This window comes from Vicugna pacos, chromosome 28 (genome assembly GCF_048564905.1).
Source record: "Vicugna pacos chromosome 28, VicPac4, whole genome shotgun sequence".
NCBI lineage: Eukaryota > Metazoa > Chordata > Mammalia > Artiodactyla > Camelidae > Vicugna > Vicugna pacos.
The window spans coordinates 7,144,919-7,172,608 of NC_133014.1; the positions used below are offsets into that span (position 1 = coordinate 7,144,919).

General features: G+C 40.6%; 1 protein-coding gene across 7 annotated transcripts in view; it reads left to right on the forward strand.

Annotated features, from left to right (window-relative positions):
* The window catches only part of REV1 (REV1 DNA directed polymerase), a 71,268-nt gene that overhangs the window by 28,688 nt on the left and 14,890 nt on the right, over positions 1 to 27,690 (forward strand). For 5 of the 7 annotated variants that reach the window (XM_072951327.1, XM_072951325.1, XM_072951329.1 and 2 more), the window contains 9 exons: positions 1,634 to 1,802; positions 5,058 to 5,210; positions 8,055 to 8,728; positions 10,888 to 10,995; positions 12,408 to 12,524; positions 16,930 to 17,038; positions 21,677 to 21,805; positions 23,420 to 23,574; positions 25,810 to 25,929. In XM_072951327.1, coding sequence (XP_072807428.1) covers positions 1,634 to 1,802; positions 5,058 to 5,210; positions 8,055 to 8,728; positions 10,888 to 10,995; positions 12,408 to 12,524; positions 16,930 to 17,038; positions 21,677 to 21,805; positions 23,420 to 23,574; positions 25,810 to 25,929 — 1,734 coding nt within the window. Of the gene's footprint in view, positions 1 to 1,633; positions 1,803 to 5,057; positions 5,211 to 8,054; positions 8,729 to 10,887; positions 10,996 to 12,407; positions 12,525 to 15,023; positions 15,143 to 16,929; positions 17,039 to 21,676; positions 21,806 to 23,419; positions 23,575 to 25,809; positions 25,930 to 27,690 lie in introns of those variants that run through there. The other 2 variants (XM_072951328.1, XM_031691994.2) reach the window with 2 other exon arrangements.

Below are 27,690 nucleotides of genomic sequence, written 5' to 3' on the forward strand. Positions count from 1 at the left end.
ATTTCTGTGGTTATTACTGGTTTGGTGTCCGTCCATGTTGTTACATTGTATCTAGCCTTTAATTTGGTTCTTTACACTGTTTTTGATTTTTTTTCTATAAGGTCGGCAATTGCTTTAATTATAGGGAGAGGAAGTTAGTAAACTAGATTCCAGACTGGCCAGCTGTTTAGTTTCCACTATTTTATGTTTAGTTGTTGTGGTCCCCAACCCCTGAAAACCTTCAATTAAGAATTTTGAATTAATTTTATTTAAAAGTTGTTTTCGTTTCTCTTTCCAGTGCCCTCTCCAGTTTGGTAGCCACTAGCCACATGTGTTAAGCACTTGAAATACGACTAAGTCTAAGTAGAAGTGTGTTGTAAATATGAAATACATACTGTATTCTGGAGATTTAGTATGAAAAAAAGAATGTGGAATATCCCAGTTTTACATATTGGTTACATGTTGAAATGATAACATTTTGGATTTCCTGAGTTAAGTAAAAATATTATTAAATCAAATATAACTTTTTTTACTATCTTTAATGAGGCTGCTCGAAAACTGTAAATTATATATATGGTTTGCATTTGTGGTTAATGTTATGTTTTTATTGAGTGGTAGCAGTATGTGCAGTCAGGAATATAAATGAATTCTACACTGTAAGAATTTACCAAGAGTAATCAAGTCTGGCATATCCATGTGTGCTTTGATAGCTTTTTTCTTCTGAAGACTAAAGCTCACCTAGTTAGATAGTTATCATAATACAAGTATTTATTTAATTACTTGGATCTATATTGCTTGTGCTTAAAAAAAATCTGTTGCTTGAACAACAAAGTAGAAACCCAAGCCTCCTTTGGGTGCCACCCCCACCCCGTGGGTACAGCTGCTGCTTGGGGAGCTGTGATAGTTTTCACTAGGATAATAGGTAAAGGAAATGGAAAGTACTGAACATAATTAGTTTAATGCGATACTAGCAATGCTGGTCATAACATAACTTAAATGAGTCAGACATTTTTTATTGGAAAGCATAAACCACATTGATCCTTGTTTAAGCTATTTTTCTATAGTTTTATTAAGAATAAAATCATTTGAAACAATGGGGAAAAAGTGTTTCTTGGTCTGCAGTTCCTCTTTTTTAGCATTGATTAACTTTATTTCTGGCTTTGATGCAAGTTCATATTAGGAAACTGAAAAAGACTAACTTTTCTTCTATTTTCTGAAATGAAAGTTAAAATTATTAAGCTTCATAGGAGTAAAGTCTAATGAGCTCTACAGTAAGTTTGTACATAAGTATTTTTAAACATAAGATACAAATATCAATGTCATATAGCTAAATATAGTCAAAATTTTTTAAATATTTGCTCTTTTACTAGTATTTGATTCATCACTTCAAGTTCGTGCCTGCTCTTCTGGGCATCTCTGGGCAGTAGGTGGTTTTGTGTTGCTTGACTGTGTCTCTGGCAGCCAGAGAATGGGATGTGGGAAGGCAGAGTAGCTGTCACTTTGTGATCCTCCTCCCAACTTTGTCTACTGGCAACACGGCCAAGGAGGAAGTGAACCAGTGATACGTTAAGTCATCCTGTCTAAGGGATTATTCCGCTAGGCTCTACTTTCTTATATGTGAAGCGTTTAACATGTTTTAATATTGATTTTACAGATCCTTCTGCTGAGGAGTTGAGGAAGCTAATGATGTTGCATGGAGGCCAATACCATGTGTATTATTCCAGATCCAAAACAACACACATTATTGCGACAAATCTTCCTAATGCCAAAATTAAAGAATTAAAGGGGGAAAAAGTAATTCGACCAGAATGGATTGTGGAAAGGTAACTTAATTTTTAATTAAATTAGTGAGTTTTAAAAATTGGAATACTTTTTGTTTCTATTATAAACACTTACCTAACTTGCATTACCTCCTAAGGGTGAAGAGTAATCAGTGTCTTAAACAGCAGTGCTGTGCTTCTTAAGCTCGCATGGTGATTCAGGTTGCCTGGGGGTTGATGTTAGCATTCTTGCAGCCTCAGCCACCAGGGATTGGGGTGATGACTCAGGTGAGCCGCAGGAAGCAGTGATGGGAGGGGCTGACTCAGCATGTTATTCATTCAGGAAATATTTGTTCACCTGTTACCCACAGGTAATGTCCTGTGTGCTTGGGAGACAGCAGTGAACAAAACAGAGGGCCCCCTCCACACCTCTTGGACCCTACACTGTATTAGGGGAAATAGATAATAAACAATGTATGAATAGATTTAAATCATACGTTAAAAAATACATGCTAAGGGGAAGAAAGAAGATGAGGGTACTGTGGACCTGGAGTACTAGGAGTAGGGAGCAGTTTGCAGTGTTATTAATGCCTGTTTTTCAATTATTATAGTTTCTTGGCTGTTGTTTTGAAGTTAATATGTTGTAAATCAGTGGTGGTCACTCATATTAACTTCCTGATATTAAATATGTCATATGGTATCTTGGTGATGAGCCAGAACTGAAGTGATTCATATATAACATATGTTTGCTAGACATACGAAAGTTGAAAGTGAAAGTATTAAAATCCTAATTTTCTGTATGGATAGATTGTAATCAGTGTATGAGAGAATGGTTAGATTATAAAATGGAGTATTAATGAAGCAGACTTAGGAATTATTTTTTTAAGTCAACTGCCAGGCCTTTTTCCTTATCCTAAACGTCATTAATCCCGACACCTTCCATTAATCGGTCAGATTTGGAATTGCTCAGTTCCTTTGTGTAGCGGATGCATCAGCTTAGATTCACGAGAGGCGATGTATTGCAGTGGGAAGGCTGTCCCTGGGCTCTGGAGACACAGCTGGGTTCACATCCCAACTCAGCGGCTCCGTGTCCCTGTGACCTTGTGTCATGGGAGCGGTTGTGCAGCCCTGCTGGACCTTGTTTCCTCTTTTGTAAGAGAAGACTGGTCTCCCCTCTGCGGTTCTGCGAGAACTAGAAGTAATTGGTGCAGACTGCCTCGCACAGGGCCTCGCACCATGTAGAGGCATAGTACGTCTGAAGCTGCTGCTGCTGTTTTATTTGTATTCTGTAAACATTAGCAAATATTAGAAAATAAATTCCAGGAGATCAAAAGTGCATTTTGAAAAAAAGTGCATTTGGCTTTCTGGAAGCATTCTTCCAGATGAAGGATTTTTTAATCCTTGGGGATTAAGTTGAAGACCCATCCTACACATCTCAGCCATCCTCAGGTTGTGTTCGTGTGACCCAGCCACTGTCCATTCACTGTGTAGGGTTAGTGAACATGGATTTTAGCTGTGTCCCCATAGAAAAGGAATTGTGATGTTTTGGGTGTAAGAAGTTAGCGTCATTCTGGAGTCCCACTGTGTGTTGTCACTTCAGGACAATCCTTTCATCGTGTTAGGGCTGGGGTCTTGCTCTGGGGATGTTAGTTTGGATTTGGAGGGGATGGAGGAGATCCGTGGTTAATAGGAAAGTGGAGGTGAAGTCGCCCTTGCTGGGTGGGACTTGTGCTTAGAAGATGGTGGTTTTCATGACAGGTGCTTCCTTACACCTGCTCTTCTTGCCCTGAGTGCAGCCAGAGAGAGAGCGCGATAAGACGTGCACCGCGATAAGGCGGTGACGAGCTGTGAAATTCACCTTAATGATTTTATTTTAGTTTGAAGTCAGGCTTAATTATCTGTTTTAAAATAGCTGAAGTGAAAAAATAAAATAAAATAAAATAGCTGAAGTGACTTTGGACTCCTTGCTTTCTTTTATGTATGAGAAGATAATAAAGTTAACTGATTTTCCTAACAGTGACAGAATTACAGGATCCAGATTTTCTGACTCATATTTGGGTCTGCTCTTTGCCATTTAATTAAGTTGTTGTAGGTGAATTGGCCCGTGTGAAAATGGAGGAGTCTGGGCATATGCCTTAATGTGTGAAATGAATGCCCGGTGTCCGTGGTTTCACGAGGATAGATCCTTCAGGTTAAGTCGTGGTGCTGTTTCCTCTCACACTCTGATCCCGGTCTTGCCCATCTCGTCTCCTTCTCAGCGGTGTTTTAATGAGATTTTTTTTATACTTAAAATGTTAAACACTGTATCAGCAACTTAATGGATGATACATGCTGTTCTCTTCTATAATTAGTTTTCCTGGTTTTAGTTTGAGCAGTTTGAAAAGCAGCTACTACTTCTGAGTGTGCGGGGTGACTGCTTTGCTGTGACTACAATTCCCTGGTGTCTGTGTGAGGTGCCATTAAACCTGAGTTATTGTGGGCGTGACTCTGGGGCCATGACTTCTGAGAGGCAAGGTGTCCTTTAATGAGAGGCGTGTGCCTTAGTTTAAGGTCTGAGAGCCTTTGCCTTATAAATCTTATGTGTACGTATAGGATAAGTTGACGTTCAAATTTTTCTCTTAGTCCTTTTTTTCCTCCAGTTTGCCCCTTCTTTCTAATACATTGTAATCTTAACTGAACTTTTAGCTTCATAATAAATCTGTTTAGGTAAGTGAAAATTGAAGTATGTTGTCAGTAGTTCTCTGCCATCCTAACTTAATATTTCAGCATATTTAGTAATTCTACCTAAAGTTTTATTTTATTTTGTCCTTTTTGTTGTTGTTTTACAGTTTTTCGCATTTAATTGACCTAACAAGAATCCTGGAAATGGGAATCCTCATCCAGTTTACTTATTCTGGAAACACTTAATATGTGAGAGGGGATTTGAGGAAATCTTGAGGATCCTGTGTGAAATGTCTGAGGGGGATTGCAGTTAATATTAAAGTCATGATGATGGCCACACTGACTAGCCCAGCTCTGGGCTTGCAGTGTTTCCCCTCCGACTCTGTGGGGTTTTTTTCCTTCAATGTGAGTTTGCTGGCTTCTAAGTTTTAAATTTTCAGACATGTGTCTTTTCATGGGTGAGATGTCTTATTCTTAAGTGTTTGAGTAAGATTATATTGTAGTAGGACCCCTAAAACAAAGGGAGAAGGATTAAACTGGAAAAACAGATGGCATGTTGTTGGTGAAATACTCCTATTGTGAGAAAATTGACTTTTTTGTGAAGCCCATTTTCCCCAAGTATTATACCCTTAAACTGATGTTGCTTGTTTGTTTTAGCATCAAAGCTGGACGACTCCTGTCCTACATTCCATATCAGCTGTACAGCAAGCAGTCCACCGTGCAGAGAAGTCTCCCCTTCAATCCTGTGTGCAGACCCGAGGATCCCGCACCAGGTCCCAGCAGTGTCACCAGGCAGCTCAACGACAGGGTGTAAGTTCGTCTGGTTTGGAGATACTGCAGAGCTGGTTTTTAGCAGTGGGTATGGTCCCAATCTGCTGAAGATAGAAGCAAAGTAAAATTTTCCATGGATTTTCTTGAAAGTAATTTTTTTAACACCTTTATTGTGGTCTGGTTCCTGTACAGTAAACTACGCATATTTCAGGTGTACAATGTGATGAAGTTTAATAGATGTACACATCCATGAAACCACCACCACAGTCAGGACAGCTAACATTTCCATCACTCCCCCAGAGGTGCAATTTTCGGATTCTCAGTGTGTCCCTTCCCACCCCCTTTACCCGCTGGTAACCATAAGTTTGTTCTCTATGTCTCTGAGTCTGTTCCTATTTTGTGGATAAGTTCATTTGTGTCCTTTTTTCTAAGATTTCACATGTAAGCCATATATGGCATTTTTCTTTTTCTTTCTGGCTTACTTCACTTGAAAGTAATCATTTTTGACACATGTTATTTGCCATAGAATGTTACTTTCTCAAAAACTGTACTACGCCAGCTATGCTTTTGTTGTGTACTGTTCTATAGACAGTTAATGAAAATGTGAAATTTCTAGGTTATTTTTGAAAAATTCTAAATCAGTAACAATTCTAAATATGTATTTTATATCAACGAAAATTGAGTTGAAGACCCTCAAGGTTATAGAGTTAGAGGTTAATCTAGACTTTATTCCATGTGTCTTTTTTTTTAAGTGTATTTATTTAAGCTTTAGTTGCAATCATCCTGGGTAAATTGGCTTCATAGTTAATTGGTGTGTTGCCTTAACTTGTATATCAGGTGGTTCGTTACCATTAGCCTTCTCCTTATGTATGAAATTACTTGCTTTGGGTGTTCGATATATTTTTTCCCAAAGACCTGGAGACTCATTAACATGGGAGGATCCGATGTCACCACCTTCTGTTGTTTGTTGTCATTTGTTCTCTAGCTTGTTTTCACTTAGAAGTGTATTCAGTTTTTCCAGGTTACCTAAAACTTCTAATCTTTTTTTAATACCATCAGGCTGTGCATATAATATCAGAAAACCTTTCGAATACACAACTTCATCTTTTTTTCTTACCCTACTAATAAAAGTAGAAAATATGTTTTTAAAATTCTTCTTTTTGTTGATTTTAGGAAGAATGTACCTATTAGATTTTGCTTATTGGTACACTTATGCTGTTGCCTGATAACTACTCACTGGTGATGTATTTCCAGCACCTCTCCTTTGTAAATGTTCCCCTGTCTAGGCTGAAACCCTGTAGTGCAGAAAAAACGGGCCTGAGCAGTGCTTTCTTGCCAGTATGTGCATTTCTGTTGCATGTGTTGCTAGCGTGCATATGAAGAATCTTCACGATGTAGAAAACTAGATGTCAGACTTTTCCGACTTCACACTTGCTGCTTTCTGTGATCTTTATTTTTTTGGTATGTTCAATGCATTTTATAAATTTCTTTGAAATTCCTTTAAGTGATTTTTGCTTCCTTGCTCGCTCACTCTCTTTCAAGGGCCAGACTTTCTCTGACATGTACCACGTTAGGATTTCTTTCCTTCCTCTTTTAATCGTTTGCAGTAGGCCTTATTTTTCTCTTTCACTGGTGTGGTCATCTGTGAGGATGGGACCTACTCGGGGCTGGCTGTCGTACTCCGTGAGACAGTCAGCCGGAGCCGGAGCCAGCCCAGAAATGGGCGGTGAAGTTCTGCATCAGCTCACGTGTGATTTTCTGGGTGGTCAGATTGTCATGGCTAATTCACCCAGGAGGTGTTAGGAGGAGGAGCTTCAGATTAAACCTGGTGACGAAGTGACAGTCTCACTCATGCCTCGGTGCTGTGTGTGGCATCTGAACAGTAACTGGACTAGTGCTGTGGACTTTTCTAAGTAGAATGACTATTTTGTAATTCAGGTTTTTGTTTTTGTTACTTAGATGATTCTTTTGATGCAAATGAATTTTGTCTTTATTACAGAGCATTACCAAGCAGACATCTACAGAAGCCAGGATGTGAATGTAGCATCACATTTGTCCTGTGTTTATAAACCTGTCGTCAGGACACTTGGTCCCGATTGCGTTGGACCTACCACCCTGGCATCTAAATAATGCTTTTCTTAGAAATGAAGGGCTAGTTCCCTTGCCAATAGGGCAAGCATCCTCATTTTTCTAGGTATAAATTTTACTGAATTAGTTTAATTGAATTAATACATTGACCTGACTTCTTTTAAATTTTTAACTACTTATACAAGAGTTGGCCCCATTAATGGATTAATTTAGTCTGTAAGTTGTTTTTGGAGGGAAAGTGACCAACACTCTCAGGATTGTAGCAGTATTGGATTTAATGTGTTGAACAGTGCCTTACATAAAACTAAAAGTAAAACTAGGAATAAGAACTTTAAGTTTCTTACCCATTGTTATGGGAATTATCCATATTATATTAGTTCAACAAATATTTAGTGACTGCCTAGTAAGTGCCAGACACTGTGCTACAAACTGGGTATTTAAAGCTTAGATATTCCAATTAGTTTTTGTGGGAAGATAATTGAAAATAGATTTTTGGATATTTCTTCAATCTGAAAAAAGATTCCATTGGATTTCTTCCTTGGGAGTATCTGAAATTTAAAAAAACAAAAACCTAAAAAACTGTTCAGGTTCTAGGATTTTCCTAGTTACCTTGCTACTTCATTTGAGCAAAGAATTATCTTTTGTTAGAAGAGAAATAATATAAAAGTTTGTGGCTTAATAATTCAGACTTGGGAATATTAAAGTGTGTATCACTAAGACAGTGTTTAAATAAAAAAGTGTTTTAGCATGAAAGTCAGGCATTATTAATTTAAATAAATTTTTTTCCTGCTTTAGAAATCACATAATTAAAAAGATTGAGACAGAAAATGAAGTCAGAGTTGGTGGCGTGAACAATTGGAAGGAAGAGGATGCAGAAAATGACTTTGGTTTTGTGGAGCTGGAGCCGATCTTTCCAGGAAGGAAACAGAACGGAATCATGCATCCTGGAGACAGCAGTGCCATTTGTAATGGACACGCTCACAGCAGCTGTAACGGTGCCTTACAGACGCAGGACTGCTCAGTGCCCCCAGGCCGCAGCGGCAGGCTGTCCCCAGACCCGGCGGAGAAGCACGAGCTGGGTGTGCAGCAGCCCCCGCACAGCCCTGGGGACACGGCCGCCCTGCGGAGCCCGCACAGAACTCACCCCTTCTCCTTACCGCCTTTGCACAGCAACACGAAGATCAACGGCGCTCACCACTCCGGCGTCCCGGGGCCTTCCAGCACAAAGAGCACTTCTTCAGGGCCGCCTCTGCGCAGGGCAGCGCCCTCCGGGCCGCCGCGGCCCTGGGACTGCAGTTTCATCTCGGACTTCTACTCTCGCTCCAGACTGCACCACATCTCCACGTGGAAGTGCGAATTGACTGAGTTTGTCAATACCCTGCAGAGACAAAGTAGTGGTATCTTTCCAGGAAGGGAAAAGTTAAAAAAAATGAAAACAGGCAGGTCTGCACTTGTTGTAACTGACACAGGTAGATACTTACTAAAATTGTTTTCTTAAGGAACAGTCATGCTTGACCATTTTGTTCTTAATCTGTCACTAGCATTCTGATCAGTAGTACGCGCTCGTAACCTGAAAGGCTGTAGGAATATCAGGTCGTGTAAGTTACAGTAAGTATAACAGATTATAGAAAGCTGTCTTACAAAAATATTTTTGACAAAATTAGATTTGTGTGTGGCTAACTGAAAATTTTTAGGTTATTTGAATAGTAGCAAGGTTGGGATTCTGAGCATTCATTCTTCACGTAGACCTTATCAGTTGTTGAAGTTTTGAACCGTAAAATACAACATGTATTATATTCAGTGCCTTAACTCCTGTGAGAGTAAAAATTTTTGATGAGAATAACGTAATTTTTAAGAGCTTGCATCATAATTATTTTTAAATAATTAAATAACTTTGACATAATAGCTTTTGAAATTATAGTGGTAAACTTCTAATGAGATTAAGTGTTTTCACATATAAGTAGATCAGTTTATTGTGTTTTGTTTTTCAGTACTTTCCTTGTCATCGAAAACAAACAAACCCAACAAGAGCAGGCCACATTTCTGTGCCTGTCATTACGAATTGGTGTCTGGTTTGATGTTTTAGTTACTTTTTACAGGTTACATTTTTTTTGTTTTTGTTTTTTTCTGGGGAGGGATCTCAGAGATTGTCTGGTGCTACCCTTTACTTTATAGCTGTGGAAACTGAGGTGCAGAGAGAGACTCATGGTTCCCTCAGAATATGATAGAGCCTCTCCATGTGGGTTTTTTCTGGTATGTTTTGCTCTGTTTCATGTATTTGAGATCTTTTTTGTTATTTGTGAAATATTTCAAAATAATATTACAGGTATTAGATTATCCTTATATCATGCCTTGGCCTTGTAACCTAAAGGTCATCTAATTTTGAAAGCTTCAGAGAACTATTATGAGTCAGGTCCATGAATGAGAGTGAATGAGAGATTTTGCATCGTGTGGAAGCGCTCAGCAGGCAGTGTGTGTAGTCTCTACGACTGGAATCTTTAAAACAATTATTTTGGGTTGTTTACATTGTGTTTATATAATACTTTTATACAGCAGAATTAATTGTTAAGATTTATTTTATAAATTATCTCTCAGGGTAATATAGCGGGTAACAAGGAAGTCCATGGCTTTGGAGTTAGATGCCATAGCCTGAATCCAGATCCTGGCTCTGCCTCTCTTACGATGCAGGACCACAGGCACATGAGCTCATCTCTCTGAGTCTCAGTTTCCTGTCGATAGAAGACTGGTAGTCCAGGATGCTCACCTCGTGGGGTTGTGAGCTCAGGAAGGTGATGCACACAGAGGCCCATGCCTTGCACTTAGTGAGGACTAGGTCCATGCTTTCACAATTGCAGTTTGGTAAGTAGAGTTGTGAGTAAATGTAAGGTTTTGGAAGCCTGTTATGAAGATTAACCCTCAGTGCTACTGTTCTTAAATCTATCAGAGGAAAACCCCTTTATGAGATCTCACTTTTTACAGGTGTGGTGGCTCGTGGACTCTGAAATCAGACTGTTTAGGATTGAATACAAGCTCAGCCTCTTACTGGCTGTGTGCCTTAAGTTACTAATCTGCACAATGAGGGTGATGAGGGTACCTATCTCAGTGCCGGTGTGCGAAGTTAAATGAACTAATACTTGGAAATCTCTTATGACAGTTGACAACTTACCAAGCACTCAGTAACTCCCGATGTTTTATCAGGGATGCTGTTGACTGTATGGAATAGTGATCATCTAAAGTTACCTAACTCCATGGAACTAATACATGAAAACACTTTTATAGGTTTTTATAAAATGTTCAGCACACAGAAATAATTCTAAGATAAGCATTTAGACAAACTTTTAATTAGAGACTGTTAGAATGCAGACTCAGAAAGCATGGCGTCCTCACAGTTGATTTTAAATTATCTTTGGAGACCAAATTTATCTCTCTGAATTATGTTTAGAGCCAAAGAAACTGAAATGTGATTTCTCTTGGGGTGATAGAAATAATCTCTTAGAGAATTTGTTTTAAAGCTTCATTCTGCTTGTAAGTATTTTAAAAATGTAATTTCTAAAATTAATTAGACTTGGTTTTTCTTTTAAATACTAAAAATTAGTGTGGGGTTTGAACGTTCTCTTTTTCCTTCTAGGAAATATGTCAGTATTGAGCTCATCCAGACATCAGAGCTGTATAATGCATGTTGATATGGACTGCTTCTTTGTGTCAGTGGGTATACGAAATAGACCAGATCTCAAAGGTCTGTATTCTTGTTTATGTATTAAGAAAACTGGTATATTGTTATAAATATATATTCTAAGGGATCAAACATATTCTTTAAGGAATATTGATCTAGTTTTCCTTGGCAAAATCAATTCCTGTTTCCAAATTTTCTAGACTCCATTATCAAGAAAGATACAGGGAAATTAGGAAAGTTTTTTCCTCCCTGCAGAGATAGGCCTTTAGGGAAGAGTACTCATTTTCAGCTGAAGCATCTGTCATCTAAGACTAATGTAGATGGGGACCTGCTTTGGACATTTTCTGTATTTTTAATCTATATTTACTATTATTTTGTCAGTAAGTAGAAATTTTATGGTAGCGTACGTCTTTGCAACTTGGGTCACCCTGCTTTCTGTTGAATAAATAACCTGATTAACTGTCTTGACACTAGGGGATGTTCCAGCTTTTTGCTTGCGGGGTAATTTCGTATTATTGAACATTGCTAAAATATGTTGTCATTTGTGCAGTCTTTGTTTCAGTGGAATTTTAGGTATTTGTCAGCTAGTCAGTACTTCTTAAAACATTTCTTCTGGACTTTTCAGTAGTTCTCTCTACGTCTGAAAAAGATGACCATTAGCATTTTCTCCTGAGAGCCGGTTCTTTCTGTAAGGAGAGCACGGGCGCTGCTGGGGTTAACCCGAGGGCTTTGTTTTTGTCCCGAGTAGTTGCTGCTTTAGCCCTGACAGGAGTGATCACGATGTTTGGAGCTGATTTTAGCCCATGGGAGACTTTTTGATGCTTTTTTTTTTTTCTGTCCTCACAACAAATGCATTCAGTGAAATACATATATGAATTATCCATGCTGTTGCTTTGCAGAGTTAGAGTTATCTGGTAACTTAACACACACGCACAAGGAGAAGATATATGAAAGATTTTACAGCCAAAAAACTTGGGGCTGTACATACTCACCTTTGATTATGTAGTAGGTCAGATTGTGATTCTTCTGCGTATGTATTTGTTTCTCTTGCTGTAAAAATAAAGATTAGTTTAGATGTTACCCTACTTTCTGGTTCCAGAAGTACAATCTAGATACAGTTTTTTTTTTTTCTCTCTCCCCACCTTACCAGTCTGAGTCTAAGACCTGAGTTGCCTGTTTTCTGCTGTAAGAAAACATGGGAAGCTATGATAGTGTTGTTTTTCAGTTGAATAAATGCATCAAAATTGTCATAAATAGTTTATTTTCAGGGGGGTGCAGAGAAGCTTAGGTGGTTTTTGCATGGTGATTGATAATCTTTAAAGATACTATCTCCTTTTTGGATTAATGCCTAAGTAGAGCTAAAGAAAAAATGTCATTTTTTGAAAATGTTTTGAAAAATTTTCCTTTACATGTTATCAGTGTTGTTAACATTTCTGTACGTGGATTTAAAACTAATTTCATCCTTTTCCTTACAGGAAAACCAGTGGCTGTTACAAGTAACAGAGGGACTGGAAGGGCACCTTTGCGTCCTGGTGCTAACCCCCAGTTGGAGTGGCAGTATTACCAGAATAAAATCCTGAAAGGCAAAGCAGGTACACATAATGAGCTCTCTTTGAAGCCATAGTGCTCCTGTTGAACACTTCGGGATTTTGCTGTTGGTATTGTTACAGAAGTAAAAGCAGTTGATATAATTAGCCTTTTCATTGAAGGGTTTTAAGGGTGTCAGTGACATCTTAAAGCAAAATCTGAATGTAAGACAAATGACTGGTTTATAGTACGCTTTGTTGAATTGGATGATGATACCTTCCTGGGAAAGAGAGGGAAGAATGTTTTAAAAAGTGTGATTAGTTTGCTTTGTGTAAATTTAGCTTGGGGATGAAAACTATGGACATCATTTTGTGGAAGCCTCGAGACTTGAAAGTTAGTTACTAGCTGTTTGGTCACTGATCACAGGACGCTGAAGTGTGTGTTGCTGAAGATTTGTGTGAGTCAGTGGAGTAAGAGAGAGCAGGGCTTTAATGCATTGGAATAAGAAGATAAATACCAGCGTTCATTTGCCATATTTTTTTGAACCTATTTCATATGAGAAAACTTTTTTCTTGCCCCTCAGACTTTTAGATTTTGGCTTTTAATAAAGAAAAATCATAAATTATACTAATCATAGTACTATTAAGGTTTTCATCTCTTCTCCACCCTCCCCCTAGTTAAATTCCCTGAAAAATATTTGCTTAGAAATTAAATTATTTGACATTGATCAGTTTTCTCATGGATGTCTACAAAGCCAAAATTTTTTTAAATTAATTTTTCAGAAAAATGTTGATCAGAAATTAGGTATGCATTAGAATGGAAAGCAAGCAGTTAAATTTCATCCCAGTTATTTCAGGTCCCTAGTTTTCAGTTATAAAACTTGGGGCTTCTTTAGAAATGATCTCAGTGAAACATTAAGACAAAAGGAAATCAAGTTGACATCTGAGGACCTTTTTAAGATTACAGTGTTGTTGGTTGTGATCATGTTTACATGCTGTAGGTGCAGAGGAAAATAATTTTAGATACATCTTTATGCTTCACATGTGTCTGTATTTTCCAGATTTCCTAAAGCTTTTCTTGGCCTTTAAATCTTTTAAGAGCTTTTGTATTCTAGCATTTTCTGGGTCCTGAGTAGATCTTGAGGTGTGGGATACCGAGCTGGTTGAGATTCAGTTGTTTTGTGATATTTGACAATATGGGTAGTTCTCAGGTGTTGGTGGTTTTGTGGAGGTTGGTTTTTCTTTTTGTATTTCCTGTGTAGTATTATTTTAAAGATGAAATCTAAAACTCTAGGAAACAGATAACCTTAAGGGAATGAACAAAACTTGTCCCACACTGGCTATTCAGTGAAAACTTACCGAGTGAACGTTAAAAAGGGAAAACATAGCACGTGCATACTCCTCGGTGGCGTCTCTCAGGTGCTCAGTGCTCAGGGTTTCTCCAGTGGTGCATCTTGTGTTTGTGACACCCCTCGTTTCACAGTCTGCATCTCGAGGTGTGGCCTTGGCAAGCCCACATTCCTCAGGAGCAGCAGAGAGCTGGTCCTCTTGCGTCTTTCCTTCCATCACAAAAGCTCTGGCGATAAACTGTTTATTCCCAGAATTGTGTCGCTCGTTACTTGTCTTCATCAATTTAGCCCCTAGATTTTCATAACATTGTAAGGACCTTTTATAACTCGCATCCCCTCCACCTCTGAGTGTGAGTTACAGTAAACCTGAAGGTAAATATTCAGAGAACTATTGAAATTTCACTTGCCATTGAAAACTGTGAAAATAGACTTTCCTGTCACTAGGAAAAGTGAATATGATACTTTGTGTTTTATACTTTCTCTTTAATTTGATATCATTTACTTATTCCTAAGCTTTTGACCCAGTAGGATCTTATCAGATATTTGCCACATGTTAACATGAATAGATTGCCCTTTATTATAAAGTTTGGTTGCAGCTCACTTTGTACTTAGAATTTGTTTTTTCAATGCTTTTGTTCCTCTTTCCTTGTTCTTCGATCTTTCTTTCTCTGGGTCCTGTTACACATGACACCAATTTTAAAATATTGAGGATCAATTTAGGAATTAGAATCTTTGGCTTCTGGACGCGAGGTTTTTTGAGAAAAATTCAGTTCTGATGTTGTGGCTTTTCTGTCTAGGCAGAGTGTTAGAGCAAATGGCATCGTTAGCCCTTTACAGAAACTTAGTGTCTTGCTTGTCGTGTTCACAGACTCTTGGTCTGATCGGGCCAGAGTAACCAGGGCCTTCCATCCCTGACTTCCTTTGGAAGCTGTCTGCTCCGCGATGCTCGGCAGGGAGCCTTCCCACTGATGATCTGCTTGCACTCCTGTAGGCTCGTGGTTTCCTGGCTGGGGCCTCTCCTCCCTTCCTGGATTCCAGAATGCAGATGTTTTCTGTCCCTTCAACAACTTCTAAAGAACAACAGTTTTTAAAACCGTGTTAGTCATAGATTTATTCTCAGCGATTTCTTTTTCACAGACTTGGGTCCTGGCCTCTGATTTCTCCAAGCGTTCCTCCACATTCTCCATGTGCCCGTCTAGGTTGTCGAGCTTTGACGAGCAGTTCTCTACTTTCCCTCCAGTGAGGACAGTGTGTCCCTGCATTTCCCTGAATCTCCCATGAAGCAGCTCACCCCGCTCGTGGAGGGACCGCGCACCCTGCCGCGCTGTGGAACAGGTCAGCCCGCCCGCAGAGGGGTGGCGAGGGCGCCCTCGGCCGGGCCTCGGGAGCAGGGCCCAGACGCTGTTCCGCCGCAAGCATGATTTTTCTGTGATTTTCAGGACAAGTTTCTTAGGTTAACCAGCCCTTCGGATATAAATCACCTGCCCCCACCCCCAGCTTTTAAGGCCTCACTTGTGGTTACGCCTTTGAAAGGCAGGCCGCTGGCGGTGGCTCTTCAGGTTCCAACTCTTCTTTTTTCTGGTTTAGAGCAGCCTCTGCTGAGCTGTGGCACTGCCAGCCCGCAGATTCCTACCGATTTTCAGCTTAGAGCAACGGCTGTTAGTGCTCATACTGAGCCGTCCAGAACCCCTCACAAGCACCCACAAACCCCGGTGGTCTGCTCTGCACTCTGTCTTTAATTTGTCACAGTACAGCGTATGTTAGTCACCATATATCCGAAATCGTAGCTCGAATTGTGTACTCTGCTGTTTTTATTTTTGATGCAAGTGGAATTCGACCCCATTAAGATGCCAGCCCTTAGAGCTTGACTTGCACTGTGCTTGGTGTGTGTGGGAGCTGGAATCCAGGAGTGCTCGTGTGGGTCGCGTAGCTGGGGGAAAGATGCTGATGAAATGATGGAAGTCAAACCGGGAAGAGCGTTTTGGCTCATAAGGCCAGACACTCTGCCATGTTCTCCTGGTGGTGTTTACCTGGCTGATTTTACATGGAACGTTATGTCTCTGAAATAAATGGAAGATAAATATTGGTTTTGTTAGTTATGTGTTGTTACGGTGTACTCAAAATAATTTTGTCTAGAATTACCTGAGTGCTATCTTGGTCTTACTTTACTAACTGATGGTATTTTTCATTCAGAATAGTAGAACTGTGACTGAGAAGACAGGTTTTTAAGTCATACTCTTCTTGGAACTCAGTGGTGTCCCAAGGGACATAACACATGTTGTGTTTTAATCTGTTCCCTACTCGCTGGTGAGGTCACGTGATGTGTAGTCAGTGGGCTCTCAGACTGTGCTTTAACGTCCTTGTGTGAAGCTGTAAATCTGGTTTGGCTTTGGGACTTACTTGTGAGCTGTCCTGTTCAGGCTAGAGTTGTCATCTGTAAAGTAATTGATACTTTGATCACACTTGAGTGGTTTTAATTGAGAATGCATTGTTAAACCAAAAGTAGGATTTCGTGAAAAGGAGGATGATATTGTGATGCTCTTTAACTTGATGTGTGTTCAAAAGAACGATCTTAGATTTAGGTTGAAACTTTTTATGGTATATGACTTTTTAAATTATTTTTTGATCGAATGACTTGTAGGAATTTGATGTTTGTTGAAAATATTAATTAGCTTTAAGTTTTGCAGGCAGTTTTTTTTAGGAAACCAAAAGAGCATTGAGAGAAATTTACAGTGTTTCTCTTTAACTATTTCCCATTCCAGAGAGCTCTGCCACCCTTGTGAGGCTGTAGGAGGGGGTCCATCTTCCTGATCACTTTCCATCCTTGTCCATCTCAAGAGACTGTGTTAAAGGAATATTTTATATTTATCTTTTGGTATATATATTTTAAAATTACTGTTAAGACAGAAATCTTTATTATGATAAGTTTTTGTCTGCTGGTGAAGAATATAATAGAAGCAAACCATTTTAGAGTTAATAAGGGGATAAATGTTAGTCGAGATGAGTATATTTGGACTTTATTGAACATCTGTGTATGAAAGGAGTGGAAAAAAATTTCTTGAATGAAAGTTAAGGAAAAAAATCAGTTTTTAACATACAGCCCTTAAATTTTATTTTTAAAGCAGAAATACCAGATCCATCAATGTGGGAGAATCAAGATTCAGTGCAAATAAATGGAATTGATTCTGTTTTGTCAAAGGCCGAGATTGCGTCATGCAGTTACGAAGCCAGGTATGTAAAAGTGAGGGCGTTGCAGTATTTAGTGAATAGTTAATTTACTTAATCATTTTTGTATAATCTTTTGAAATGGATTCACACATGCTAGTCAGGCCTACGATTTAAGTTTTTAGAGATATGTTACGGAAAGAAATCTTTCTAGCCTTAAGCCCCATTGGTTCCCTTTTTTCCCTTCACAAATGCTGGATAACTTTAAATAAATATTTTAGTGGCCTGAAACCAGTAGGTCCTGTAGTGGAAACAAAAGAAGCTGGACATTGTCATTCTTAAACCATTGTCTTTTGAAGCACAGAATTAAAGAACTAGATATTTTTGAATGGGAGAGGGCCTTAGTGTTCGTCTACTCGGATCCTTTTTAAGTTTTGTCAAAACTTGACTGCCTGTTAATCACAACTAAACAGTTGCATGCCGGCCCGCCCCCTCCCCACTGTGAGCTGCAGTGTCAGCTCATCCACTTTGTTTGCGGAACTTCACCTCACAGGGGCCTTGATCTGATCACAACCAGCTGTTTCAGTACAAGAAGGAGACATCTATAGCATATGATCCTCATATTTTAAAATAATTTTCATTTTTAGAAAATTGATTATAATAGTTGTAAAAATTGAGGGAGTAATAATGAAGTGATCAATTGAAAAGAACATTCCTTTTTTTCCCTTTTCTGATAACTAAACACAGATGTTTTTAGCTTTATAACACAGCAAGCATTTATTTACACACTGTTGGCAAGTGTTAAAGTATTTAGTAATTAAACAGAGTCAAGTCATATCAGCTACATTTTCAGTCGTTTTGGGGGGGGAGTACTATCTTTATGGTTTGTCTTCATACTTTTTAAAAATTGAGATATATTTGATATTAACATTAACTGTATACAATATTCACTTGAAATATGTAACTTTTTTAGTCTTGATTTAAAGTTGGTTATTCAAGCAAATCTAATCTGCGTAAAAATATAGTTCAGCAGCATCTATTTAGTTTGTTTAAAATGTTACCAATTATTTTAGTAAAAGGATTTTTAAGAAAAAAGGATTATGTTCAAACATGCATAATTATAAAATAATTTAAAATTATTTTTCATTTATGACATATCAGACTTTTACTCCTGGACCAAGTTTGCCTTTCTCATTGACAGAATTGTTTTAATCTTTTTCTTCTTTTTCTTTTTTAGATTTATTTTTATTTATTTTCATTCACTTTAAAATTTTATTTTTTTTTAATTTAAGTATAGTTGATTTACAATTTTATGTTAATTTGTGGTATATAGCATAGTGATTCAGTTATACATACATATGTATAAATTCTTTTCTATATTCTTTTTCATTATAGGCTATTACAAGGTATTGAATATAGTTTCCTGTGCTACACAGTGGGACCTTGTTGTTTATCCATTTTATATATAGTAGTGTGTATCTGCAAATCCTGAACTCCCAATTTATCCCTCTCCATCCCCTTTCCTCTCTAGTAACCATGTTTGTTTTCTTTTTCATTGTTAGTTGCTAATGTAGCCAAGGAATTGAAGCTTACTTTAATAAATAAAGAAAAGTCAAATCTAAGTGCATTTTGGATTGTTATATGTTTATTAGCACAGGCAGTTTAGAGCTGATCTTATGCGTACTGAGTTATGGAATGGTGACAGGCCACGTGTTCTGACGGCTGGACGTTGTGTTCCGTATCTGGGGGGGTGATGAAGCCCAGAAATACCTGCTCATCTTTGGAGTTTTCTAGCTGATCAGATGAAGGCTGTACCCTTTCTGTGCTGCCTCTGCAGGACCTCTCTTCTCACCTAGCGCCCCAAGCGGGAGGCTGTTTGGGGAGTGAGTGCCAAGGCCGCCTCTCAGTTAGAAGTGTCGCCAGTTCCTGGTGGTTTTGGCCTCCAGCAGCCACAGATGTGTCTGTGCTCCTGGCTTCCGCTGCTGTTTCGATGGTGCATCTGTGTTGTGCGGCAGGTGGCGGCTGTCAGGAACGTATGACAGAATAATTGGGGTGACAGTATTGAGGGCCAGATACCGTGTAGCAAGCTGTTTGTGTCACTCAGATGGCAACTGTTTATTTTAAAGAGATGCAGAAAGTGATGGAAATGAATTTGAGTTAAAGTTGGGGAAACAAAAACAAACCATGAAACCCACAGCAGTGGGGTTTTTGTCCTTTAATTATAATTTTCATTTTCTAGAAGGCTATTCCTAGTGAATAGCCTTTACCCTTTGTGTGTGTGTGTGTGTGTATGTGTGTGTGTGGCTGTCTAATAGTTATATTTTCCTTAAGTGAGTATATTCACAGTTAATAAGTATATTCACAGTTGCATCAGAAAAATGTTTCTGCAGTTGGAGTGGGGACTGGTTTGTGGGGACGGTCATCCCAGTTTTAGGCACTGGTTTTCTTTCCGTAGATACAGACTTTATAATAATGGGGTCAGCAGAGGGTGAAACGTGAGCATGAGATGGCAGGAGTCAGAGAGGGAGAGTGTGTGTGTGTAGGTCAGAACATGTGTGGCAGACAGTGGTTTACCATGAAAAACTGGCTTTTACATAATAAGAAGGTGGACATGTGAATGGATAGGGAATGATACAGAAATTCATAGACTCATAAATTTTTAAGGTCAAATCATTCTTAAACCTCTGTTTGGACATGCTTTTTTAAGGACCTGCTACACTCCTTAATTAGTGATGTGGATGTCCTTAAGTATGTCGAATGGACAGTAGCAGTGGCTTAATAGCTAATTTTTTAATATTGTCTAATGCAACACAGATACAGTTGTCTGAGCACAGAGCACGCGGGAAGAGCCTGGGAAGAAGCTGTTTCTGCAGCAGACACTCTCACGTCCGGGTGGTTGACCCGATGGGGTTTTAGTGGGAAGAGTAGACATCCCTGTGGTGAAGAGTCACTTCGGACTGTTTTGCAGTCGTCTTTCCCCGTTTGTTTTGTATGCAGTAAGGCGAATTTCCCACCCATCACCTCAAGGTTTTTCGCTTCCCTTAGTTGTAGGAAGCCCCTTAGGTTTTCCCTTTTTTGTTCATGACTTCCTTACAGTGTCTGGTGGCCCCTACACATTTCTCTCTGGGATGTAGGATGCATGAGTTCATAAGTTGATGCATTCTCTTTTTCTAAGTAATATGCCCCTGAAATTTTTTGTGTAAGTAAAAAATTTGAAAATGAAACTCTTGTAAATGTAATAATATGATATCTATAGGATTTAACACCTTCCTTTAAAAATGAATAATTACCTTTAGTTTGCGCGCTGAACCTGTATACCTAGCGTTATTGAAAATGTTTTAAACTGTTCGTGCACTTCTGTGTAGACTTCTCAGTTCTCATATACACACTTCCCTGCCTTATGAACAAGGGCCATTGACCCGAATCCATCATCTCCTGGGCCAGTTGCTGGTCACCCTCTTGGACATCATGAGATCCACTTTGCTCGGTATACGTTACCCACCACTTCATATAATGCCTGACGCATAGCTTTGTGGTAAATGAAGGAGTGGTTTTCTGTCCCATGCTTCTGTTGGTCACCTCCTCCTTTGCTGTCATTTTTCCCTCCTGTTACGTGTTTCTCATCTGCTGTGGGCTTTGCAGTTAGATCATCTGTTAAACAATGCGTATCATTTTGCATTTACTTCCTCTGAGCAGCTTGGAGGATTCCTCTCCTCGCTCTCACTGGTGGTCTGAGATGGGCAGCATGCCGGAGGCCTCTGAGTAACTGAGGGCTGTTTGTATCTGTGTTTCCTAAAGCAGGGCACACCTCCACACTAAGCAAGCTCTTCGTAAATATTTATCGAATGACTGTATGAAGTAACGTTTGATGTATTTACACCGGAGTATGTAATCTGGTGAAGCATTGCTTATTATTACTTGCTTTTGTTTTTATGTCAGTATTTTTTCTTGATTCATTGCGGAGAGGTAAAATGGAATTTTACTAGTTACGTATAATTCCATAATCATAGTTTTGTGCCAAATGCTCCAAATATCAAAGGTAATGTGGGCATTAAGACACGCAAAAAGATTTAAAATTTACCATTTTCAGTTAGGTCCCTCACAGTTCTGGAACCGTGGCTCCTGCCAGAGTGACGTCTGTCCTTGGACACTGCTGTTGGCATCTCAGCCACTGTGCGGCCACTTCAGGAGCAGGGAATTGGTCAAGTGGGAACTGGGTGGTCATAGGATGAGTGCATTTTGTCTGTTTGTCACAAGCACTGTTTTGTGCATGTCCTTTGTTTATACTCTGTCTTTGGGGGATGAACGTTGGCCAGACCGTGCTGTGGGTTAGGGGAAGCAGACCTCTTCTGACAGCACATTCCTGCTCTGCGGTGGTTGTGAATCCCCAGCATATGGCGTGCCGGCGTCTCTGCACAGGGGCCAGCCCCAGATAGGCAGGAGCCAAGCCTGGTCTCTCAGTAACAGGTTTTGGCACATCTGCACCTGTCACTTCACTAATCAGACGATTGTGTGATTCTCCTTTGGGGGAAAACAAACCTGTAAGTTTTCTTAATGCCTGTTTTTTTACTCCTGATGAGAATGGAGTTAAATGAAAATTGTGTATTAGTAATAGTGGCATGGACGTATTGTCAGTATACTTGATACTTGATTTGGCACTTAAATTCCTAGTATAACTTCCACTGTATTTTGTTTTTTCTCTAGACAAGTTGGCATTAGGAATGGAATGTTTTTTGGGCAAGCTAAACAACTTTGTCCTAACCTTCAAGCTGTTCCATACGATTTCCACGCGTATAAGGAGGTCGCACGAACGATGTATGAAACGCTGGCAAGGTACGGCGCGCGCCGCAGCCCCTCCCCGTCTGGGTGGCTGCACTTCCTTTATCTCATGTGGGAGAGGGTCCAGCTCTCCTTAGGACTGTCAGGATCACTTTTGCTGGACTCCCATCTCTTTTGGGAAGCCTTCCCTCAGCATCCCAGCATCAGGTCTCCTCTCCTGCCTGCGAGCACCTCAGTGGCGGTGGCTCAGTCCTAAGGGCCGTCTGCGCTGTGGGGATTGTTCGGTGCTTCCCGACGGGGACGTAGAGCCTCGTGCTCTGACTGCTTACCTTCTGCTCAGCAGCTCCGGTTTTCCTTCCATGGAACGAGACAGATGAAGGGTTGGAATTTTTTAACCTGCTTATTCTCTTTTATTACATTTGAATTATAGTTTTGTTTAAAATTAGGACTGCTTGGTTAACGAGTAGAGACTCTTTCAAACCCTTTGTCTTCTGAAGTTGTTAGGTATGCCAAAAGTTAATTTTTATAAAAGTTTTTAGTAATACAGTTGACCCTTGACCACCGTGGGGGTTGGAGGCATTGTCTCCATGCAGTGGAACATCCAGGTATAAATCCAGGTAGTCGGCCTCTGTGCCTGCGTTCCTCCATATTCGCTGATCGTGTAACACTCAGGTATTTCCTACTGAAAAAAGTCCATGTGTAAGTGGACCTGCGCAGTTCAAGCCAGTGTTGTTCAAGGATCAACTGTAGTTTCAAGGTGGGCGATTAGTTGGCTTGAGAAAAGGAGGTTAAAAGTATTTACAGTGTGGGTATATTTAATATTAATTCAAAACTCAAAATTTAGAATAAGTATATGGCAGGACATGTGTGCTCTGAAGCTGGAGTCGGCGTGTTTTCTCTGTAACCAGCCAGATACGGCCGCTGTCCCGACTGCTCAGCTTGCTGTGCACAGTGGAAGCAGCCACAGACGAGGCGTGAGCGAGCCAGGCTGTGTTCCACGCAGCCTTGTGGTCCCCATGTTTAATCAGCATTGGGACCATGTGGCAACTCTTCCTTTTCTTCCTCTCTGGCAAATTGAAACAGTCCTCTGTGTGGCTAGGTTGTGACCCGAGAACAGCGCCCAGAGCATTTCCACGTGCGGGGCATGTTGATGGGTGTCTTCTAGACAGGTGTGTAGGCCATGGTTCCTCCCACCCTGCTGTGTCTGAGGCCTGACACAGAGTGGCATTAAATTTTGGATTTTTGTTTAGGAGACTATCAGTTACTTACTTGACTGATTTGTGTGACTTCTCTGTCCCTCAAGGATGCTGATAAACCACGTTTCAATATTTTTTAAATTAAATGTTGTGACAGTTCTAATTCAGTTACTACTTTTCAACTATTCAGAGGTTTACGAAGGTATTCTCAGTATAAAGAAACTGGAGTGATCATTTCTGCTGTATTTTTGGTAGTTATGGAAAAAAAGAAAATGCTAATTAATTAGCTGCAGTTAAAAGTTAAGTGAAATGGCGCTTGGGACAGTTTAATTAAAACGCTAGTATTTTTAGCATTTTAAGTCTTGTGGGGAATGTTGAAGGGAGATAGCACGGGAAGACTGTTGGGCCGCGTGTGTGTTTGCTGGGAGTTAAGCTGTGGCTGTGACTTGTTGCCTTGGCTTTGCGTTGGCAGCTACACACACAACATCGAAGCTGTGAGCTGTGACGAAGCGCTGGTGGACATCACCGAGATCCTCGCGGAGACCAGGCTCACCCCTGATGAGTTCGCCAGTGCCGTCCGCACAGAGATCAAGGACCAGACCAAGTGCGCGGCCTCCGTTGGAATTGGTTAGTATAGCAGCTTGTCTCCTGCTGTTCATTTCACTCAAAGCATTGCCCTGCGAGCGAGGACTACCGCTTAATTTTTAGGAGTGATTTTTAGATTTTTTTTTTTAATTACCTTACTGCATAGGCCTCCCACTTCTAAAACAGTTCTTAGTATTGCTCACAATTAGGCAGAACATGAGATAAAAGTGGTGGAAATGTGAGTGAATGGTGGATAATATCTTTGGAATAAACAAGGTGGTATAGTTCTTACTTGTTCTTCAAAAATGGAGGATTGAATTCAGTATTTGTCAACAGGGTTTTTTTCCGAGAGTGAACAGAGGCCCGTGTTGAAAGCGGTGTGGGGGGCGGGGTTGAGTTAAGTGTTGTGTGGTCTGAGTCTTGTTGGGACTCAGTTACTTTCTGGACTGGAGCTTCCTGGGGCACTCAGCCAGTCCCGTCCTCACTCGCTCAGAGCCGGGTCAGCGTTGTTGACAGTGCCCTCCCTGGTCCCCCTCTCCCCAGCCTCCCCGGCCTCTCCCCTCCCATCTCCTCCTCTCCCAGCATAAGCCCCCCAGGCCCTCCTTTCTGAACACGCTCAGCGCTTCCTGCTAAGATGCCTCTTTCCTGCCATCCCTCCGGTGGACCCGGGGTCCCTGCTGCCTCTGCCTCAGGCTCAGGAGGCAGAGGTGACACAGGTCCCCATGTCACTCCACCCGCTGCACCTGCATTCATGGTCACAACCCTCTTCCTCCGCAGCGCCTCATCTCGTGCTCTCTGGGGTTCTCATTTATACCTGAGTGACAGTGACAACATAGGGGGGCCGGTGCTACTGAAAGGTTTTCCTTACTTGCATGTCCCAAGATGGTGGGGATGTGCCACACGGGACCCCATGCCCAGGCACCAGCTGTGGGCCTGGAGTGAGGGGAGGTCCTGGGCCGGCCTCTGCCAGGGTTTCTGTGGGAAAGGCTGAACAGGGCACAGGACCTGGCCCTGGGATGATTTAAGGCAGGAGAAATACTGGCTTTGTGTCTGAGTCTGATACGGAGCTGGCTGGGGTGCATGCCGTGTGTGTAGGGGGCCTGCTCCCCAGGAGGTTGCTTGTTGCCTGGAGGGATGAACCAGCCGTTGGGGGGGGCGGTCTCTCCCCATCAGCAGGACTTCCCAGATGTCAGAATCGCACGAGTACAGAAAACACGAAGCGTGATTAGCACGCGAGCGGCCCGCTCCGTGCCAAGCCGGCTGTCCCGTCTCCCGGGGTGCGGCCCGCAGACCCCCACACCGTCCCTTCAGGCCTTGCCCTCTCTGGTCCAGCAGCAGGCACAGGTTTAGTTCTTCATTTCTAATTGTACTTATTTTTAATTTACAAGTGTGATAATATGAGTATGTATGTTCTTTTAAGTTCAAGCAGATAATTACGACAAAAATCCCAAATGATGTTTCCACTCCTCAGCTCCCCTTCCTTCAAAACTCACCACTTTTATCATTTTGGTGTGACTTTACAGTACCTTCTCTCTTCCTGTACCATAGGAAAACACACCATTTTTACTTGTCTCCCCTAAAACCAACGTGTGGCCTTTATAGAAGTCTTCTGTCTTTCGTGGGGGTTCTCTTACTCACACGGGGGCTCACCAAACCCCACCCGGGTGTGTCTCAGACCCCTGGTGCCGCCTCAGGTCCCAGTGCCCTTCCCTCTGCTCTGCGTCAGTTACCACGTCCGTACACACACCCTGGACCTCCCTGTCAGTATCTATCTTCATCTTTAAGACATTCATACCCTCAGCTCCTACTGCACGTGTTCTGGACAAACGGTGAGACCTCTGGTCCTTTGGGCTTTCTTTTCCCTCGGTCTGATGGCATTCCTTTGGCCTATTTCTACCGAGCGTGGATCCAGTGGTTGGTCAAATGAACTGATTGCTGATCATTCCCCAGGAGTCCTATAAACCTCCAATCTTAAGATTAGGACTGTTTTTTCTGTTCCTTTATCTGGTAGGAGGTGTTGAAATGACTGTTTTGGAACAGAGAGAAACCTCTGTCCAGGAACCATGCTGGTTATAATCTGTAACACTTAACAGAATTCTGCCAGTTTTGTCCTGTGTTTGAAATGATCAAAACTGCAAATTATTAATTTTCATTCTTTTTAGAAATTTGATAGGTAACCTGTTGTAGATGTCGTTGTTAAGCAATTTAGAAAATAATTGTGAATATTTCTTGAATGACTTTTTTTTCTTCCTTTTTTTAAAAAAAAAAATTTTACAGGTTCCAACATTCTCCTGGCCAGAATGGCAACTAGAAAAGCGAAACCTGACGGCCAGTACCACCTAAAGCCGGAAGACGTGGACGATTTCATCCGGGGCCAGCTAGTTACTAACCTGCCAGGTGAGTGCAGGGCTTCTCTTCTTAACTTTATTTCTTACAAACATTCATTAGTGCTTTTCATAGTTGTGTCATGTATCTCTGTTTTCCAAAACATGAATTAAAAAATCTTTCAATCTTTTATTGAGTGCATGAGAAACAGATTGGAGAGTTCCACAGTGGATAACCCTGTCAGTTCTTTATCAGAACCTTAATGTAACATTTTGGTTTTGCTTCTCATGTCTTTTACTTTAAGTATTTAAATATTTCTCAAGCAGCAAGATCACAGAATTCTAAGAAATTATTTTTAAAAGAGTATAATGAAACTGACTTTTGGTCCTTTAGATAAGTCAGAACTGAAATAGTGTACTTCTAGGCCATCAAGTTCTGTTCTTCTGTTTACAAAATTATCCTGTCGAACTAATGACACTTTTTTCTTTCTATTTTTTTTCCCCTGGTGAGGGGAGTTAATTAGGTATTTATTTATTTACCTACTTAATTACTTAATTTATTTTTAACGGAGGTACTGGGGATTGAACCCAGGACTTCATGCCTGTAAACACACGCTCTACCGCTGAGCTCTACCCTTCCCCCATGAAAGTTTTCTGAGTTTAGTAAGCAAATAGGTTTTAAAAGTAGAAAATGTAAGAACTGCATTAAGAAGAATAAAACCTAAGATGAAGCACTGGGCTTTGTTAACTGGCGCTGAAGGAGTATGTCCATGAAGGTGCGCCCTTCTCCTGAGGGCGGGCTGCCCCGTTGTGGTGCTTCCCTGCGCAGTGACCGTGTGGCTCGCCGACCTAGCACGTGAGGCTCTTTCTACGGAGAAATCATCAGACGTAATTTGGTGTAACTGAAAAACATGGTTGAGGCCTTGAACAGATGTGATTTTTTTTTGTGAAGGGCAATTCATCTCACAATTATTAAATATTTAGACTTGCTTTCTAGGGCAGAAACCTTTTTGTAAGAAGTTTCTCTAAACCATACAGTAACCCTTGGTACTGTTTCACACCACCCTCTCCTGCTTCTGTAAAGCAGCCTGTTAGCTTCACAAAGCTCCCATGTGTTGTTTGTGGTGAAATTCATGACTCATTTTTAAATTCATTTGTTTGTTAAAAGTGTATTTAGTGGTATTTTTAGTTGCATATTCTTAAGCCTAATAAAAGTATATCTTAGAAATTTCTGTTATAGGCCATGAAACACTAAATGACCCAAGTGTTATTTTATGGTGGGTTAGTTTTAAAGCTTCCTGACTCCCTGGGAAGTAACACCCAAGAATGCATTAGCATCAGAGGTGTGAAATGGGACATTCTGATGGTCAATTCGAGGTTAAATTTAAAGAATAATTAACCTTATAAAGTCATGCTAGCAAATCACCTTATTAGACAGCACAATTTAACAGTTTTAATAACATTTTATTGTACTTGATATAAGAAGGAACCAGTATATTTCAAGCTGCATGTGAAATTCAGATTCCTTTCACTGGCCACCTCTAGTTTGCTAAGGCCGCTGTGACAAATCACTGGGGACCGCGTGGCTTAAACGGCAGGAATTTACTTTCTCAGATTCCTGGGGACTGGAAGCCCAAGGCTGAGTCGTCAGCAGGTTCGGCTCTTCTGAGGTCTCTCCTTGGCCTGTAGATGGCCGTCTTCTCCCTGTGTCTTCGGTGTTTTTTCTTCATCTGTGTCCTGATCTCCTCCTCCTACAGGGACACCAGCTGTGTAGGATTAGAGCCCACTTACATGACCTCTTGTTACTGCAGTTACCTTTTTAAAGGACTTGTTT